The 20,558-nt window shown below is 34.9% G+C and overlaps 1 protein-coding gene across 1 annotated transcript in view; it reads left to right on the forward strand.

The window, feature by feature from the left end:
* Positions 1-20,558, forward strand: part of WASL (WASP like actin nucleation promoting factor) — an 86,384-nt gene that overhangs the window by 54,280 nt on the left and 11,546 nt on the right. Inside the window, exons 6-9 of the mRNA XM_054725915.1 lie at positions 4,068-4,236; positions 5,725-5,767; positions 6,966-7,119; positions 12,812-13,335. Coding sequence (XP_054581890.1) covers positions 4,068-4,236; positions 5,725-5,767; positions 6,966-7,119; positions 12,812-13,335 — 890 coding nt within the window. The remainder of the gene's footprint in view (positions 1-4,067; positions 4,237-5,724; positions 5,768-6,965; positions 7,120-12,811; positions 13,336-20,558) is intronic.

A 20,558-nucleotide genomic window follows, 5' to 3' on the forward strand; every position in this document is an offset into this window, starting at 1 on the left:
CAAAAGCGGGGAGCGAAAGCGGGGGAGCTGGCTGTCTGTCCGCTCCGGCACCAGGCCTTTCGAAAGCCTCTGCCACGCCGGAGGCTTTCGAAAGGCCTGGTGCACCAGCAGACAGACAGACAGCTCCCCCGCGATCGAAAGCGGGGAGCTGTATGTCCACTCGAGCACCAGCGGACCCCCTGCCATCAAAAGCGGGGAGCAGGCTGCTAGCAGTGTCCACGGAGCGTGCTAGGCTTTGCAGGGCAGTGGATATGGCCTGGATGGCAGGTTAGGCCTAGGGGACCCTACACGTGCATGATTTAATCATGCACTGGGCCTCTAGTAGTATATAATATATAGAACATTCAAAATACTTGTAGATTGTTTGTTTTATATATATATATATATTATTGATTTTTACAAAGAGGAAGGGAAAGGGATAGAGAGTTAGAAACATCGATGAGAGAGAAACATCAATCAGCTGGCTCCTCCACACCCCCTACTGGGGATGTGCCCGCAACCAAGGTACATGCCCTTGACTGGAATCGAACCTGGAACCCTTCAGTCCGCAGGCCAACGCTCTATCCACTGAGCCCAACCAGTTAGGGCTGACTGTTTATGTTCTTGATAAAACTTTTGGTCAACAATAGGCTATTAGTAAGGGGAGTCACAAGTTATGCACAGATTTTCGACCGTGTGGAGTCAGCACCTCTAACCATTATGTTGTTCAAGGGTCAACTATGTAGTTGCTAATTTTCTTTTGTTTTGTTTTAATGGTGAATTTGTTGCTTTTGTAAGGGTGTGGCAAAAGTAGACTTATAGGTGTTCGTATGGAAAATAATATAATTATTAATAAATAATAATACAAGAATAAACTCCGTATTTCATGTACTCACAACTATAAACCTAGTTTTGCTGTATGAACACCTATTTAGGAAGGGTGGTATGTATAAAGGGTGGTATGTATAACTCTGGTACTCCTAAATCTGTCTTAAGTCAGTGCTTACGTCCTATTTTACTTATACTATTGAGTATCAAGATGAGAGTAAATAATAATTTGCAGTGTCTTACTGTGGACAGTGTTGCTCTTACTGATTGGTAAATTATAAGAAGGAAGAAAGCAGAAAGGGGAGAGTGAGAAGTAAAATCAGGTCACTAGATACGTCTATGAAGGTATGGGTATGACCCCAATTCAACCCTCTTAACACACAAATTCTGGGTATTCTCAATACGTTCTCTTATTTTGTGAAGTTATAGCAAGCATAGAAATCTGATGTCTGAACAACTTTGAAAATCCAAGTCTTTATCTACTGTTTAATAAGCTTTCTGTATTGCTTAATTGAATATATCGGGGTGACATTGGTTAGTAACATTATATAGGTTTTAATTGAATATATCGGGGGTGACATTGGTTAGTAACATTATATAGGTTTCAAGTGTACAATTCTATAACACATCATAGCTTGGATCATTTGCATTGTCTGTTTACCACTCAAAGTCATATTTCCTTCGTCACCAAATATTTGACAACCTCTACCCTTTTCTAGCTCTCCAGCATGCCCCTTTCCTTCTGGTAATCGCCATATTGTTGTCTCTGTCTGCAAGTTCACTTGTCTTATTTGTTCATTTGCTTTCAGTTTTATGTCTCACATATTACTGAAATCATATGGTTCTTGACATTTTCTGTCTTTATTTCGCTTAGCATGTATTCTCAAGATGCATCCATGTTGTTACAAATGGCAGTATTTCATCTTTTCTTATGGCTGAGTAGTATTCCATTGTGTATATGTACCCACATCTTCTTTATGCAATCGTCTATCAAAAGACACTTTAGTTATCTCCATGTCTTGGCCACTGTGAGTAATGCTGCAATGAACATAGAGGTACTTACGTCTTTGCTAATAAATATTTTTAAATTTTTCAGGTAGATACCCAGAAGAGGGGTTGTTGAGTCATATGGTAACTCTGTTCTTAACTTTTTGAGGAATTTCCATACTGGTTTTCATAGTGGCTATTCCAGTTTACATTCCCATCAGCAGTGAATGAGGGTTCCTTTTTCTCCATAACCTCTCCAACTCTTGTTTATTGAACCATTTATAAACTTATGTGTTTGTTATATATTATTTGTCTTACTGATAGTAGCTACTCTTACAGGTGTGAGGTAGTATCTCATTGTAGTTTTGATTTGCATTTCCCTCATAAATGGTGAAGTTGAACATATTTTCGTATATCTATTGGTTTTTTGTATGTCTTCTTGGGAGAAGTGTACCTCATAAGCAAGGGAAGTAAAGGCAAAAATAAATGAATGGAACTATATCAAACGAAAAAGCTTCTGAACAGGAAAAGAAAACAAAAAGGCAACGAACCGAATAGGAGAAGATACTTGAAAACAATACCTATCTGGTAAAGGGTTAATATCCAAAATATATCAAGAAACTCATGCAATTCAACAATAACAAAACAAACAATCCATTTAAAAAATGGGCAGAAGGCTTTAACAGACACTAAATCTTTAATTCTTGAGCCAGTTATTTTCAGATTATTCCTTGACATTTTAAAAATTGTCATTAATATAATCATCTCAGAGGAATTTGGTCTGTTAGGAGATTTTGTTCAAGTCTTATGTATTATTTGGAAACAGCCCAAGTGTCCATCAGTAGGTGAATGGATAAAAAAACTGTGGTACATACTTACATAATGGAATACTACTCACCTGAAAAAAGGAGAAAATCTTACCCTTTCTGTGACAGCATGGTTGACCTGGAGAGCATTATGCTAAGTGAAATAAACCAGTCAGAGAAAGACAAGTACCATTTGTGGACTCTAATGAACAAAATGAATTAAGCAAAATAAACACAGACAGACAGACAGATAGACAGACAGATAGACAGACAGACAGACAGACAGACAGATAGATAGATAGATAGATAGATAGATAGATAGATAGAGAACAGGCTGACAGCTGTCCGAGAAGGGAGGTTGCGGGGAATAGAGGGGTTGGAAAAAAAAAATTTATGAGCTCTGGCAACTGGTGATTGCCAGGGAAGCCGGAGTGGAGGGGCAGGGGAAGGTGGAGGAGGGTATTGGGTGGATAAATGGTAGTGGAAGGAGACTTGACTTGGGGTAGTGAGCACTACAAAAAATTGTACAGATGATGTGTTGTCGATTTGTGCACCTGAAACCTGTATAATTTTGTTAACCAGTGTTACCTCAATAAATTAAAGGAGAATCACATATTAAAATGAGACTTGTAAGGAACATGTATTACCCTTCTAGTAACTTCATAGAAAATTTTACATTGAATACATTTTGTTCAGACTCTTATACTTTTAAGACCAATAATATTTTTATGAATCATAAAACAGGTTTTGTGCTATATTTAGTGCAACTCCTAAAAATGCTATTAACAACATTTAATAGGTGCCTAAGATAATTTTACAGTTGGTTATTGCAGAAAATTAGAGTTTTGAGAATTTTCTTTCATGTTAAGTTTTTGTGCTCTACTTAGGATAGTCAAAGTCTATATATACTGATGGGGAAAATATTACCAGACTTAAATATGGAAGTTTTGGAAAAAAGCAGCAGTAATTGCAGTACTTTTTTCCTCTTAAACTAAAATTGAAACAAAGAGGTAAGACTAGATTTCTTTGTTAGATTTAAAAGTAAGATAAGTGGCAATTTTACTTTTTTTTTACTATTCTTGTTATGTGATATATACCACTCTATCAGTGACTAATGTGTTGGATGTGAGGCAATTACTGTGAAAATTTAAGGGACTAGACCAAATAGATTTAAATTCTTGTTGAAAATTTATATTCTTCACGAGATTTAATGTTATAAAAGCACAAGTTTGCTTTGAAATAATGTATGTATGCTGATATGTTTTAAGAATTTATTATATAGTCTTTTTAAAATTTAGGCAGTACTTTTTTCATTATTTATAAAAATTAGCCTGCAGTTTTAAAATTTAAATAATTTATAATAATGAAGTGGTCCTACTTCAGAAAAAGACATTTTAATTATATATTATGATTATAATAATTATGTTAAATTACATCCTCTTAATACTATTTAAACTTTATTTGCAGGTCCTAATCTACCCATGGCAACAGTTGACATTAAAAATCCAGAAATCACAACCAATAGATTTTATGGTCCACAAGTTAGCAACATCTCCCATACCAAAGAAAAGAAAAAAGGAAAAGCTAAAAAGAAGAGATTAACCAAGGCAGATATTGGAACACCAAGCAATTTCCAGTAAGACAGTTCTTTTGTTGTTTTTATCTTTATTTTTTATTTAGTCACTAGAGGCCTGATGCATGAAATCGTGCATGAGTAGGGTCCCTAGGCCTAGCTGGTGATCAGGGCCAATCTGTGGGGCAATCGAGGGGCCCCCCCTGACACCCGCCTTGGCTGGCCTAGGGCCTGTGGGCTGGGAGCAGCGCCTGCATTGAGCATCTGCTCCCTGATGGTCAGTGTGTATTATAGCGACCAGTCGTTCCACCACTTGTTCCGCCATTCAGTCGATTTGCATATTAGGCTTTTATTATATAGGATTATGACTCTAGGTTTTTAACTTGTTATAAAATTTTCTTTTACTAGAACCCTTACATTTATCACTTGCATACCTTTTACAGATTTTGCTGCAGTTTTCTGTTTGTTTGTTTTTTTAAGCTAACTTTCTGTGGATCTTACAGTTTATTTTACCTTTTCATTCATTAGAAAAGAAAAATTAGGTAATGTTTCTTTAATTATTGGACATAAAGGTGATTTCTCACTTTTCTCTATAAAAAAATGGTATTTAGCAATTCCCTAGAGGCATTGTCCTAATCTGTTTGGGGTGCAATAACAGAATACCATAGACTGGGTGGCTTATAAACAACAGAAATTTTTTTCTTACAGTTTTGGAGACTGGGATGTTCAAGATAAGGCACAGGCAACATTTGGTGTCTGGTGATGTCCCACTTCCTGGTTCATAGACAGCTGTTTTCTTGCTGTGTCCTCACATGTTAGGAAAGGGTCAAGGAGCTCTTGGGGGCCTCTTTTTTAAGGGCACTAATCCAATTCATGACTTAATCACTTCCTAAAATTCTCACTTCTAGATACTATCACTTTGTGGATTGGGTTTTAACATCTATGAATTTTCAGGAAGCACAAATAGTCTATAGCAGGCATTATTTTATTAGCTCGTTACAAAATTCCTTTCCTCTCATGTATGTATATAAAAGCCTAAGCAACCAACCGGTCGACTGGTTGGTATGACGTGCACCGACCACCAGGGGACAGATGCTCAACATACAGGATCAGGCTCCCTCCTGTCTGGGTTGGGCCTGCGAGGATCGGGTCGAAACCGGCTATTCGACATCCTCCAAGGGGGTCCCAGATTGCAAGAGGGTGCAGGCCAGGCCGAGGGATCCCACCAGTGCACGAATCCATGCACCGGGCCTCTAGTGTGTGTGTGTGTGTGTGTGTGTGTGTGTAATATAAAGCTTGTATTAATATTCTAGTTTGACAGTTAAGGAAATGAGTGCTCAGAAAGATTGTGCGAAAATGTTAAGACTCATTTAGTAGCAGAGCCTGGGCTAGAATCTTCATCTCCTGCCTATTTGTGTAGTTTTCCCCTGAATATCGTTATGTCTATGAGAACTATTTGTTAAGGCCAACAATTCAGTGGGTAGATTGGATTTCATATATATCATGGTGTTAATGCCCTTTGTGTGTTTTTTTCCCTATCTTCTACTTTAGGCACATTGGACATGTTGGTTGGGATCCAAATACTGGCTTTGATGTAAGTGTCTTTTCAAGCCATAAACATTACTCTGAATATGTGGGAATATTATGGCCTATATTTGGATTTTTGTTTTTTATTATTTTGTGAATTTTAGAGCTTATTTGAATGTGCTATGTTTATATACATATCACTAAGGTTTGGAACCATAGTATTGTTCTGTAATTCATGGCTAAGTCTCTAAAGAGAAAGTTTTTGTATACCTTGGCTTTATTTTACTGTATAAGTAAAATCCTTGTGTTTTGAAAGCAAAGAGAAGAAAATTATTTCTGCTCAGTTATTTCAGGGAAATAAACATATGCCAAATTATTGGAAAGTACTATAATCAAATTCTGAATATTCAGTTGTTGAATGGCCTAGGTCTTTTCATTCTATTATTCTTTTTGGCAGTTTCATCATTCATTAATTTATAGCACTGTGAGCAAGATAGGTGAAACTTCAGGCAAAAAAGGTGTTTAATATTTTATCTCTACTTTGGTTATTTAAGTAATAGGTATTTCACATTTGACAGTCAGGATTTGGAAAAATTAATTTGAAAATAAATATTTCTGATTGAATTTAAAAATCCTTTTGGTTGTTTTGTTAAAACTACAATGTTAACTCCATAAGTGTTGAGTGCCTTTTTGTGTTGGACGCTGCACAGGGTGCTTGGGGTTCTCAAATTTTCAAATTGATTTGTATTTCTTGTGTGGTTATAACTAAATCTTATTTAGGATAATGTAGTAAAGGTGAGCATTAAATATATCTGAATCATGAATTGGTTAGAAAAAATCTAATTGACATGCCTGTTTTTTTAAGGCAAGGAACAAAAAAAGAGGAGATAAAATATAAAACCAATTCTTTTTAAAATATGTATATATTTTATTGATTTCAAAAAGGAAAGCAGAGGGAAAGAGAAATAGAAACAACATTGATCTGCTGCTTCCTGCACACCCTGTACTGGGGATGGAGCCTGTGACTTCCTGGTTCATAGGTCAATGCTCAACCACTGAACCACACAAGACAGGCTAAAATCAATTCTTATCCTTTTTGTGTTTTTTTTAAATAAGAAAGTTTAGTTCGCATACAAACAATATAACCATATTAAAAGTATGAACTTAAAAGAAAATAATTTCATAATTAGTACAGGTGGGAATTAAATATTATGCTTTTTTTAAAAAATTGGGATAGATTTTATTAGTTGTTTTATCTGTTGTAGCTGAATAATTTGGATCCAGAATTGAAAAATCTTTTTGATATGTGTGGAATCTCAGAGGCACAACTTAAAGACAGAGAAACATCAAAAGTCATATATGACTTTATTGAAAAAACGGGAGGTGTTGAAGCTGTTAAAAATGAACTACGAAGGCAAGGTAACTTTTATTTCTATTTAGGAATCCTGATCTATTTGTTCTTTTGAATATTTAGGTTAATTTCTTGAAAGACAACTACCTTCCTTAAGCAAATGTTTGAGTTTATTCATAACTAGTTTGGCCCAGTGTACTATGTTTTACATTATTTTGGTATAACAAAAAAACTTGACAAAGTTTTGCTTATTATAAAGATGTCTTATATTAAATTTATGAAAATTCATACAGAATCTCCTGGCTATTCTATTTTAAAATGAAAAAGTATTATTATCTAATATTTCACTTAATGAATCTTAGAAGCCATTAAAGTTTTTTTATTACAATACAGAAGTATTAATTTAAATACAATCACTACCTAATCAGTAAATTGTAAGCTTATTTAGGATATAAATAACAAAAATATTTATTTTTAAATACAAACTTTTTTTCTTAAAGTATAAAATTTGTCTTTTGATACCTGGATGCACAAATAATTTGCAACCATTTAAGATCGAAGCACCTTGTATTTTAGTTGTATCTTAATAATTATCACAATAAAACGCAAAGACAGTAACTCTAAATTTTCCAGTATGGCAATCATTTCTTTGCCACCTTATTTATTTGATGCTGCTTTTTTTTGTTTTTGATATTCATAATAAAGTTTAGCAAAATGAAAGCTCTAGTTAATCAAATCATTCTTCTGAAGAATTTACCTGTCATTTTAACTTAGGTGTTTGACTTACCTGAATTTTTAACCAGTGATGTTCACTTAATCTTTCATTCGTTCATTCATTCATATATTCAGTAAATATACTACCACTAGTCACTACTCAGGATACTAAAATATAAAGATATGGTCTGTCTCTGGCCTCAGAAATTTTATAGACCATTGTGGAAACATATGTAAACAGGTATTCAGTCATAATTACTATTGTGGAAACACAATGCTAGTTCCACTGAAACTAGTATGATGCTAATGGATCTTACTTTTTTAATAATTACATTTTCAGTTTTTGTAGATTTTTAATAAAACATTGTGAGCCACTGTACCATTGTTATAAATGCTCGCAGAGTAAGTCAGAGTTACTATTAGTGTACAGATGGTGGGAAGTCTTGAGGACGCTTGTGTGTTCCTTGAGTCTTTTTGTTCACTGTTAACCACAGACCCTCACCTTACACCACTAAATGGGTCTCAGGGTCTCTGAGCTCTCTGAATTTATAAGTATAAATTATTGTTGACACTTATTAGACCACCCGTACTACAACCCTTTCACCTGAATACCTGTAACTAAGAGTTTACTATATTATCTTGATTGGGTTTGTTTGTGTTTTTAAACTTTATTATTCCTGCTTGTCATTTTAACTGATTTTAAAACATTAAAATAAGTAAGGCTTTCCCTCAATTAAATGACCTAAAACCAACAAACAAAGACACAGGCATTAAAAACAAAACCAGTGTTGGAAACAGAGTTATTTATTATCATACTCAAGAACCTAATTCCTAGTGTAGAACTTTCTTGACACCAAACGGTGGTTTTTATAGAAGATAATTTTTTTAAAAGGAAGAATAAATTGGAATTTATTTTTATTAAGGCAATATTTTCTAGGCTGAGCAAATAATGGTTTTAGAAGTATGAAAAAATTAGGGAAAAGTTTATGAGTTTTTCTGTAAAAATCTATTGAATCAAATGTCTTAACATTTAATTTTGTAAAATTATGTAATCAGGATTATAAAAAGTACTAGGCTTGTGATTTCCAGTGTATCTTTCTTTGTGTGTATGTGCAATTGTCTGAAATCCATTAACTCATAATAATCTGCCCTGTAGGTCCACCACACTGGAGCGGTATGTATGTGGGATGTTATTTGACCCAGTGTACTAAATTATGCATGCTGTGGTGTGTTTATTTTCAGAGAAGCTAGAGTTCCTTTACCCTGCCACCAAATCTAACATCCAGTGAGGTCTGTTGCCCTCTACAAAAACTAATGTTTTGGGCATATAGATGCTTAAAGTAAAAATAAAATTTATTTCTGTATGAGTCAGAGCTCATATTTTGTCCAAATTTATATAATTTTATTGGAATTCTGTGGATTTTTTTTAAAAATCCTGTTCCCATAGCACCACTGTTGTTTTTATTACTTACTAGAGGTCCGATGCATGAAATTCATGCAAGGGACTCAGCCAGCCCTCACAGCCCCAGCTTTGTCCAGAAGGTCATCTAGAGGTCGTTCTGCTGTTCGGTCTAATTAGCATATTAGCTCTATTATGTAGGATTATACTTACTTTTAGTCAATGCTTCTCATACTTGGCATTATTTAATATCCTATGTAAAGCATATTTACATTTGTGGCAAGAAAGGAGGACCAAACATAAGCTCACACTTAGTTCTATAATTGCCTACTCAGAGTTGTCAGTATTTTCATAAGTTTTACTTTGTGGTTAATAACATTTTTCTGAGTGCATGAGAACAGTTCTTTAATGTTTTCCTGAGTTCTATAATACTGCATTTAAGTATTATAATATTTTATAATTTCTATAAATATCAAATATCTAGAGAATTATCTACTAATTACTCTTAATATGAATATTTATTTGAAACAATTAGTTTAAAAGTATATTGACTTTCCTTAATAGTGTACCATCAAGACAAGGTTTTTTTCTGTAAATATTAAAAATTTTTTTTCATTTTAACTAAGCTTTGATAATAATAGTTTTCATTTGATCTAAGAAATAGTATGTCATTCTCAGTCTAGTGTTTGTGGTGACCCTTAGAGTTTTGAAAACTTTTAGGCCATCAGACTTTCTCGTAGTGTTGTTGTGTGGTATCTGCTTAGCAGACATTTTTGTGCATATAAGCCTAACTAACATTGGGCCAAGAATCAAATGTGAATTTAATTATTTAACTCACATTTTTACGTTGGGATGTGGCATGTTGTTTTCCTCACAAAAATATAGATGTTTCTCTTATTTTCAAGTTAATAGAAATGCTAACCTCGTGCTATACCCCAAACTGGATGCAGCTGACTTTTTTTCACTATAAATTAAGGCTTCTTCCCTGAGTAATGATTTAGTGTCTATTTGAATGGGTATTAGCTGGATCCTAAATTATTCTGATAAATGTACTTACTGCAAGTTCTCTCTACTGAAGAAATATATCATTTTACATATAAAAGATTATGGATGGAAATTCCTCAGTGAAACTATGAGAATAACTAATACTTTTTATGGTAGAATAGAGTGGGTCCTTTTCTTCTTGATTAATAAACAACTAAAACATAAAAGTGCCAGTCTAGACAAATATCATTAGTATTTGAAATAAAAATCTTAAATTGGTTAAAATGAAATCTTTATACCTACTTGAAGGATTGTATGTACTGTCTTATTCAGGGAGTATACATAATACATACATACCATGTATCCTCTTGGTTTCACTCTTTTTTACAAAATATGTTAGGTCTCCTTGCTTAGGATCTGGTCAGAAAATTGGGCATATCTTAACTCTGCAGCCCTTATGCCTTGAGTGCAAATCATAGGAGCCTACATCTCTGATGGCCTACATCTAAGTAGGATAATACTCCTGTTTCCAGCTGTATATTTTTTTTAATTATAAAAGTTTGTATGCCAGGAGACAATACCCTTGTGTATATTGGCCTTTCTGCACACTTCATCGAATGTTTATGATTATATTTGATAGCATATTTGTAATAGCTTGTTTCCCCTGAATGTCCCAAATTAAACTGGAAGATGCCATTTAATTTCCTTTGAAGTGAGTCTTTTTTTCTCTTTGGTACCTTTGCATTATTGTTATCTGTAATTAAGGTAGGTGATTGTATTCATGTAAATCAAGCATGTCAAACTCAAAGGCTAATAGGGGCCAAATAAACAAGATTGGAGTTTATGTGGGCCGCAAAAAAACAAAAGCTTCAATTTTCATAGAAATGTAGGTTTATTTCGATAGAGACATGCTGAATACAAAGGGCTGAAATAAATGAGTAATCGTTAAGGTAAAATAATAGAACATTTTAATAAAAATTAATATTTTTTCTTGAACATTAGTATTTGAAATAAAAATCTTAAATTGGTTAAAATGAAATCTTTATACCTGAAGAACAGCACAAATTAATAAGTGTAACGCAAATAAACCTATTTTTCTTGTTCTCCAAAAGGGAAATATTTCCTGTTGAGCACACCAAACAAGTCAGTACGAAACTATTGACATGGTAATCGGCTGCTAAAATGTTTGTGCTAGTATTAGTGGAGAGAAATGGTGCTCTGTGTGTGTGGTGCGTAAGGGAAATGAGTGCAGCACGATTATAGTGATCAGTCATTAGTGAATGTTGTAGTTCGTTATTAATAATTATGTATAACAGGATATTTAAAAATTAAGTTACAAAATTTTTATTAAAATGTTTCTTACATACTGTTATATTGGCTGGGCCGCAAAAATATTTGTTGCGGGCCGCAAGTTTGACATGCTTGGTGTAAATTATAGAAGTATCCATCAATTTATATATTAGAATTTGTATCAATAAATAGAAATAGCTATATATGGATTCTAGGATTTCTCTACTAAAAATAGTTAATTTTTGTATTCACTTTTTAAAATGAGTGGAGAAATAATGAAGTTCATTATTATATAAATATGTGTATACTGTTGATAAAATCATATCTCTAGAAATATAATAAATTTATACTTTCAATTGGTTTCTCTATTATATTTTATATTTCCACTTCATATAATAAGAGTAAAAATATTACTACAAGAATAATGTTAATATTTTATTAATAGTTTTTATTTTGTGGTATATAGAAATTTTCAAGTTAATTTATTAATAGTTCTTGTCTCCTGAATAAGTAGTTGAACATTTCAGCTGAGCAACCAGCCTCCCTAAGGCCATCACTAGAATTACTGACCATCTTTTAGAAATACAGGACATTCTATATGTTATATATTATTATAGTATGTTGCATTAGTCATTATTTTATATTATATACAATCTGTGTATTGTTATGTGGCCTATATATAGGGTGTCCCTAAGAAATGTTTGCACACACTTTGAATAATTATAAAGGCAGTGTTTATTAAAATACATTTAGCTTTCAAAATTGACTATCAGCTATTAAAGTGTGTTTATATTTTTGGGGGACACCCTTTATAGAAAATACAGGACAAAAGTGCAAATGTAAGTTAGGTATCAAAGGTTTACATTTTAAAAGAAAAAGTATTATATTTGGGTTCAACTCAGATTACTTTGAATGAATTCTAATGTTAGGCTACATTAGCTATTTAATTCTGAATGTGAATTGATGTTATAAAACAACTAAATATATACTTGATTCTTTAAAGAGGAAGTATTAATTAATTTCTATTAAATGTAAAATAATACTATTGACAAAAATATTTAATTCTGTTGTTTATTTTGTTACCGTATTTTAAAAAATGTTTATTGCCTTTCAGAAGTGGTGCTGATTCCTAAAAACTACATTTTACTGTTTTAGCTATTATTTTTTCAAGAAACAATAGGAAGGTGATCTTTAAGCAGAGTATTCCTAAATAGAATTGTAAGATATCATCTGTGGTCAGATATCTTTATAAAATAAAAAAGATGAGTGCTTTTTTTGTCTTGTATAGTTTTTTAAATATATGTTAAAGTAAGTTACTTTTTCACTGATGTTTATGGGAGGAAAACGTGCTTTCTTTTTTGTTTTTATTTCAGCACCACCACCTCCACCACCATCGAGGGGAGGGCCTCCTCCCCCTCCTCCCCCTCCACACAGCTCAGGCCCTCCTCCCCCTCCTGCCAGAGGAAGAGGCGCTCCTCCTCCACCACCGCCTTCCAGAGCTCCCACAGCTGCACCTCCACCACCGCCTCCATCCAGGCCAGGTGTAGGGGTCCCTCCACCGCCGCCAAACAGGATGTATCCTCCTCCACCTCCAGCCCTTCCCTCCTCAGCACCTTCGGGGCCTCCACCACCGCCTCCACCTCTGTCTGTGGCAGGGTCAGCAGCACCACCCCCACCGCCTCCGCCTCCACCACCACCTGGGCCACCACCTCCCCCTGGCCTCCCTTCTGATGGTGACCATCCAATTCCAACTCCTTCAGGAAACAAAGCAGCTCTTTTAGATCAAATTAGAGAGGGTGCTCAGCTAAAAAAGGTGGAACAGAACAGTCGACCGGTGTCTTGCTCTGGGAGGGACGCACTTTTAGACCAGATCCGACAGGGTATTCAACTGAAATCTGTAAGTAAGCTTTTCTTTTCGTTTAGACTATCATTATGGATTTTTAAAATAATTTGTAAGAGATCCTTGAAAAGTATTTTTTGATTTTTTTTCTCTTGGTATTCATTTTTTAAACTGAATTTCTGATATTTTTATATACCATAAAATACATAAATTAGACCTATACTTCTGTAACTGGTACTTCTATATCTAAATATCACCCCAGAAAATTCTCTCATGTCTCTTCCCAGTTAGTCTTCCTCCCCAAAAGAATCACTGATATGGTGTCTGTCACCATTGATGAGTTTTTCCTATTCTAGACTTCATATAAATGGAATTTTACAATTCATTTTTATAGACTTTACTTTTAAATAAAAGGTACTTTAGAGAAAAATCTTCATTAAACTATGGAGAAGTAAAATAGCCCTACTTGAAATCAATTTTGATTTACCTAGGTAAATTCAAATCACTAACCTGTGAAAACAAAATCATACTAAGGTTTCTGTGTCTATAAATTTAGCTGAGTAGTGAATCAAACTCCACAGAAAATTGAAAGAGTTCCAATAAACTTTCTGATATGATAGTAGATCATTTTGAATTCTCTGAATTGAATGAGGTGATCATTTTATTATATAGAGCAGAGATTTAGCAAACTTTTTTCTTTAAAGGACCAGATAGTAAATATTTAGGCTTATAGGCCATTTGGTCTCTGTCACAACTACTCAGCTCTGCTATTGAACCACAAAAGAGGCAGCCAGACACGTATACTACAAAACAGCCACAAACAGTACATAAATGAGAAGGCATGATTGTGTTCTATAACTCATGGACACTGAAAGTTGAATTTCATATCATTTCAAATGTCACGGTTTTCTTTCATCCATTTAAAAATGTAAATGTTCTTAACTTTAAGATTATACAAAAGCAGAAGACAAGCTAGATTTGGCTCATGGGCAGTAGCTTGCTGACCTCTGCCTACATTCGGAACTTCCTTCTGGGTCTATACGTGTAATCTCTCAGGGCTGGTAATCAATGGTAGAATTTTCTGTGCAGTAAGTGGTGATGAAAGGAGGAGATTTTAACTGAAGATTATTTTGGAATATATAAAATTATGGTAACTTTCTCAAAAGAGAATGATGCAAAGAGAACATACTGATTGAATGAAAACATTAGCATATCACAGATTTAAGAAGCTTCTGGTTTCTAAAATATATCTGAGTCTTTTGTTGCTGATACTTGTATCAGCCTGTGAGCAATCATCTCTGCTCCCTCTTCCCATTTAGTTCAGACTAAAGGTTCCTCAGGAGCAGTTTAAGAACTTTGAATAGTTGTTAGTGGGGAGAATTAGTGTCAAAATGACCACAGGCCCAGGTGAATAGCAGGTTTTATTTAATAGTGTCCTTTACTTTCTGATTTTACCTTGTAACCTATGCTAGTTCCTGTGTCACTCTCACTCCCATCTCCTACTCCTAACCTACTCTTGGTTTCTCTTTTCTCTTTCCTCTCATCTTTACAGCAAGCTTTTGTTTTTTTCACTCATTTAGTGAAAGTAAGGTGTTGATTTTTATGTACAGTCGTGTCCTCTTTTTAACAGTTGGTAAGATATTTCCTAATTTCTTTCCCCATCTCCTTTTTTTATCACCACCACCAAAAAAACGCACAACCCTATAAATTGTTCTCTAAATTTATTTTTAGGAAACATGGTGTTTTTTCTAAATGTAGAATAGATTATTTTATCCTAAATAATCACTTTCCTTTTTATTGCATTTGGAGCATTTTCTCTTTTTTTGGCTTTTAAAAAAAATGTATTGATTGATTTTTAGAGACAGAGAGGAAAGGAGCGAGAGATGGAGGGAGCAAAAGAAACATTGATTTGTTGGTCCACCTATTTATGCATTCATTGGTTGCTTCTTGTATGTGCCCTGACCAGAGATCGAACCCACAACCTTCATGTTCTGAAACGATGCTCTAACCAATTGAGCTACCTGGGCAAGGCAGGAGTATTTTTGTGAAGTGCATAATCAGTGAGTCATTGGCATGTTATACATGTGATTTGAGTCCATAATTTTACTTCATTTAAAAAAAATAACCAATCTGTGGTTGAGATTTCTCTGGCCCTGTTTCTTTAAATATTCTATATAAATCATCAATTTAGTATGTGAATATGATTAACATAAAACCACAGATTTAATTGAAAATGTTGGCAGGAAGTGTATAGGTATTTGTTTACATACATTTGGAATTCTGTGTTCATAGTACCTCAGAGAGCATCATGTCCAAGAAAGTGCTTTAAAAAAAACAGTGCTTATGACAGTGCTGTGCTCCGCTTTGTATTATCAAATTGCTCAAAGGGAGTCAAAGTGATTCTCCTTGCTATTGTTATACTTCTTGTAGCACCTTGTTCTGCAATTTAGAGTTCTGAAACTATTTATGTTTCTTCTATACCAGAAATACTTAATATACAGTCTCTGAAAACCTAAATACTAATGAATAAGCCTGTATCTTGTGGGGAACTAATTTGAATATTTTTTCTTTATTTTTTTCCCTATTACCATTTCTCTCCTCCCCCCCCCCCATATTCTGCCACCTCCACCTACCCCATTCACCTCGCAATCACCACACTATTGTTCGTGTCCATGAGGTCTTTCTCTTTTTTCTCCTTTTTTTGTTTAATCCCTCCCTCTCCCTGCAGAGCTGTCAGCCTGATCTCTGTTTATGAGACTGCCTCTGTTTTGCTTGTTAGTTCAGTTTGTTCATTAGATTCTACATATGAGTGAAATCATATAGCACTTGTCTTTCTCTGGCTTATTTCACTTAGCATAAAGTTGTCCAGGTCCACCATGCTATTGTAATGGGTAAAATTTTCTTTTTTTTGGCCAACTAGTATTCAATTATGTAAATGTACCAAAGCTGTTTGTTACCCAGTCATCTATTGATGGATACTTGGGCAGCTTCCAAATCTTGGCTGTTGTAGATAACGATGCAGTGAATATATGGGTGCATATATTCTTTCAAATTAGTGTTTCGGGTTTCTTCGGATAACTTTCCAGAAGTGGAATCACTGGGTTATAAGCAGGTCCATTTTTAATTTTTGAGGTAACTCCATACTGCTTTCCATAGTGGCTGCACCAGTCTTCATTCCCACCAACAGTGCCCAGGGGTTCCCCTGTCGATATATCCTTGCTGGTACTTGTTTGTTCATTTATTGATAGCCATTCTGACTGGTGTGAGGTGATACCTCATTGTGATTTTAATTTACATTTCTCTGGTGATTAGTGATGTTACGCATCTTTTCAAATGTTTATTGGCCATTTGTATGTCCTCTTTGGAGAAGTGTCTATTCAGGACTTTGCCTATTTTTAATTGGATTGCTTGTTATGTTGAGTTTTATAAGTTATTTATAAGATCTATAAGATCTGTCAGCAAATATGTGAATTTAGTATGTGAATATGGTTAACATAAAACCACAGATTTAATTGAAAATGTTGGCAGCCCCATTCAGTGGGCTGTCTCTTCATTTTGTTGATGGTTTCCTTTGCTTTGCAAAAACTTTTTAGTTTGATGTAGTCCCAGTTGTTAATTTTTCCTTTTGTTTCCCATGTCCAAGGAGTTGCATCAGAAAAAACATTGCTACAAGAAATTTCTGAGATTTTCACTATGTTTTCTTCTAGGATTTTTAGTTTTTAGTATAACATTTTAAGTCTTTAATCCATTTTGAGTTTATCCTTGTGTGTGGTATAAGGTGGTCTAGTTTCCTTTTTTTTTTTTTTGCATGTATCTGTCCAATTTCCCTAACACCATTTATTGAATAGACATCTTTAACCCACTGTATATGTTTTTGCCTCCTTTGCCAAATATTAATTGACAGTAAAGGAGTGGGTTTATTTCAGTGCTCTCTATTCTGTTCCTTTGATCTATATGTCTGTTTTTATGCCAGTATCGTGCAGTTTTGATTACTATGGCATTGTAGTATAGTTTGATATTAGGTAGTGTGATTCCTCCAACTTTGTTCTTTCTCATGATAGCTGTTGCTATCTTGAGGTTTCATATAAATTTTTAGAATATTTCTTCTAGTTTTATTTAACATGTCATTGGTATATTGATAGGAATTTGTAGATTGCTTTGGGTGATATGGACATTTTAATGATGTTAATTCTTATCCATGAACATTGTATATCCTTCCACTTATTTGTATCTTCTTCAATTTCTTCATTCAGTGTCTTATAATTTTTCGAGTACAGGTCTTTTACATCTTGGTTAAAATTATTCCTAGATACCGTATTTTCCGGCGTATAAGACGACTGGGCGTATAAGACGACCCCCAACTTTTCCAGTTAAAATATAGAGTTTAGGATATACTCGCGTATAAGACTACCCCTCTTCCAACACACACCAAATAAAAATGAAGGCATGTGCTGGGGGGTAGGGGAGGCTGGGGGAAGGTCAAGGGGGGAAAAAAAAAGGAGACATATGTACTACTATTTGTAATACTTTAAACAATAAAAGAATAAAGAAAAAAAAAGACACCCGGCGTATAAGACGACTCCCGACTTTTGAGAAGATTTTCCTGGGTTAAAAAGTCGTCTTATACGCCGAAAAATACGGTATTTTATTCTTTTTGAAGCAATTGTGAATGGGATTGTTATTTTAGTTTCCCTTTCTGATAGTTCATTATTGATGTATAAAAGTGCAACTGACTATGGATATTTATTTTGTATCCTGCTAGTTTACTGAATTCATTTATCAGTTCTAGTAGGTATTTGGTGGATATCTTTAGGGTTATCTGTATACAGTAACATGTCATTGGCAAATAGTAAGTTTTACTTCTTCCTTTTTTATTTGGATGCCTTTTATTTCTTCTTGTCTGATTGCTGTGGGTAAGATTTCCAGTACTATCTATAATAATAAAAGGGTAATATGCTAATTAGACTGGACATCTTCCGGACGTCCTTCTGGACAAAGCTATGGTGGCAGGGGCCAACACAGAAGTGGTTAGTGGCGATCAGGCCAGCAGGGTGGAGCAGTTAGAGGGCGATCAGGCTGGCAGGATAGCAGTTAGGGGCATCAGGCTGGCAGGCAGGCAGATGAGCAGTTAGGACCCAGCAGTCCCGGGTTGCAAGAGGGATGTCCTGGATTGCAGAGGGTGCAGGCTAAGCTGAGGGGGCCCCCCCCCCAGTGCACCAATTTCATGCACCGGGCCTCTAATCTACATTTATATAAAAGCCTAAGCAACCAGAATGACCAGTTGACCAGTCGCTATGATGTGCACTGACCACCAGGGGCAGACGCTCAATGCAGGAGCTGCCTCCTGGTGATCAGTATGCTCCAACAGCCAGCCAACCTCCCATGGTCCCTCCCCATAGGGCCCGGCTGGCCCAGCCGCAATCAGGACTGGGCAAGATGGCCCCGATAGACCCTGATCACTAGCCAGGCCTGGGGATTCCACCTGTGCACAAATTTTGTGCACCAGGCCTCTAATGTTGGATATGAGTGGTGAAAGCATACATTCCCTTACTTGTTCCTGATTTCAAGGGGAAACTTGTAGTTTTTTCCCATTTTGTATGATGTTGGCTATGGCTTGGTTATAATGGCCTTTATTACACTGAGGTATGTTTCCTCTTTTCCCACTTTGCTGAAAGTTTTTACCATAAATGGATGCTAGATTTTATCAAATGTTTTTCTGCATCTATTGATTCGTGTAGTTTTTATCCTTCATTTTGTTTATGTTGTGTATCATGTTTATTGATTGGTGGATATTGTACCAGCCTTGCATCCCCAGAATAAATCCCACTTGATCATGGTATAGGATCTTTTTAATATATTCCTGGGTTCAGTTTGCTAATATCTGTTGAGGATTTTAGCTTCTATGTTTATCAGGGATATTGGCTTATGACTTTCTTCTTTTGCAGTGTCTATCTGGTTTTCAAATTAGGATAATGCTGGCCTTGAAAAATGTGCTTGGGAATCTTCCCTCCTCTTGAATATTTGGAATAGTTTTAGAAGGTTAGGTGTTAGTTCTTCTCTGAATATTTGATAAAATTCGCCTGTGAAGCCATCTAGTTAAGAGCTTTTGTTTATTGCGAGTTTTTTTTTTATTACTACTTTGATTTCACTAGTTGTAATCTGTGTATTCAGATTCTCTGATTCTTCCTGATTTAGTTTTGAAGATTATATGTTTCTAGGAATTAATCATTTTTTCCAGATTGTCCAATTTGTTGGCATATAGTTGTTCGTAATATTTTATTACAATCCTCTGTGTTTCTTTGGTGTCAGTTGTTACCTCTCTTTAATTTCTGATTTCTAGTTTCATAGCATTATGATCAGAGAAGATGCTTGATATGTTTTCAGTCTTCTTTTTTTTTTTAGTCTTCTTATACCAATTAAATTCATTTTGTCTAGTGTGTCATTTAAGACCATCATCTTCTTATTTATTTTCTTTCTGAAAGACCCATCCATTGATATCAATGGAGTGTTAAAATCCCCTAATATGACTGTATTACTGTCAGTCTCTCCCTTAGTAGCCATCAAGATTTACTTTACATATTGAGGTGCTCCTTTGTTGGGCACATAAATGTTTACAAGGTTTATATCTTGTTTGATTACTCCCTTTATCATTATGTAGTGCCCTTCTTTGTCTCTTGAAGTCTATTTTGTCAGATAGTAGTATTGCTATTCCAGCTTTTATTTATCTCCACTTTTAACTGTGTTCCTCTGTTTGTTTGTCCTTTCCCTCCCCCCGACCCTTCCCCCCATTTGACAAATCTTGTAATACTGATTTGGTGTTAACAAACTCTTTTGGCTTTTTCTTGTCTGGAAAGCTCTTTATTTCTCCTTCAATTTTAAATGAGAGCCTTGCTGGGTAAAGTAGCCTTGGTTGTAGTTACTTGCTTTTTCATTACTTTGAATATTTCATGCCAGTCCCTTCTGGCCAGAAAAGAAACATTTCTGTTGAGAAATCAGGTGACAGTCTTAAGGGAGGGTTTTGTGTAGGTAACTAACTGCCCTTTATCTTGCAGCTTTTAAGATTCTTTATAATTAACCTTTGCCATTTTAATTATATTCTGTCTTGGTGTGGGCCTTTTTTGAGTCCATCTTGTTCAGGACTCTGTACCTCCTGGACTTGTGTAACAGGTTAGGTAAGTTTTCTGTCATTATTTCTTCAAGTAGGTTCTCATTTTCTTGCTCTCTTTTCCTCTGGTACCCCTATTATGTTGTTACACTTCATGTTGTCTCAAGGTCCCTTA

Source organism: Eptesicus fuscus, chromosome 14, assembly GCF_027574615.1.
Source record: "Eptesicus fuscus isolate TK198812 chromosome 14, DD_ASM_mEF_20220401, whole genome shotgun sequence".
NCBI lineage: Eukaryota > Metazoa > Chordata > Mammalia > Chiroptera > Vespertilionidae > Eptesicus > Eptesicus fuscus.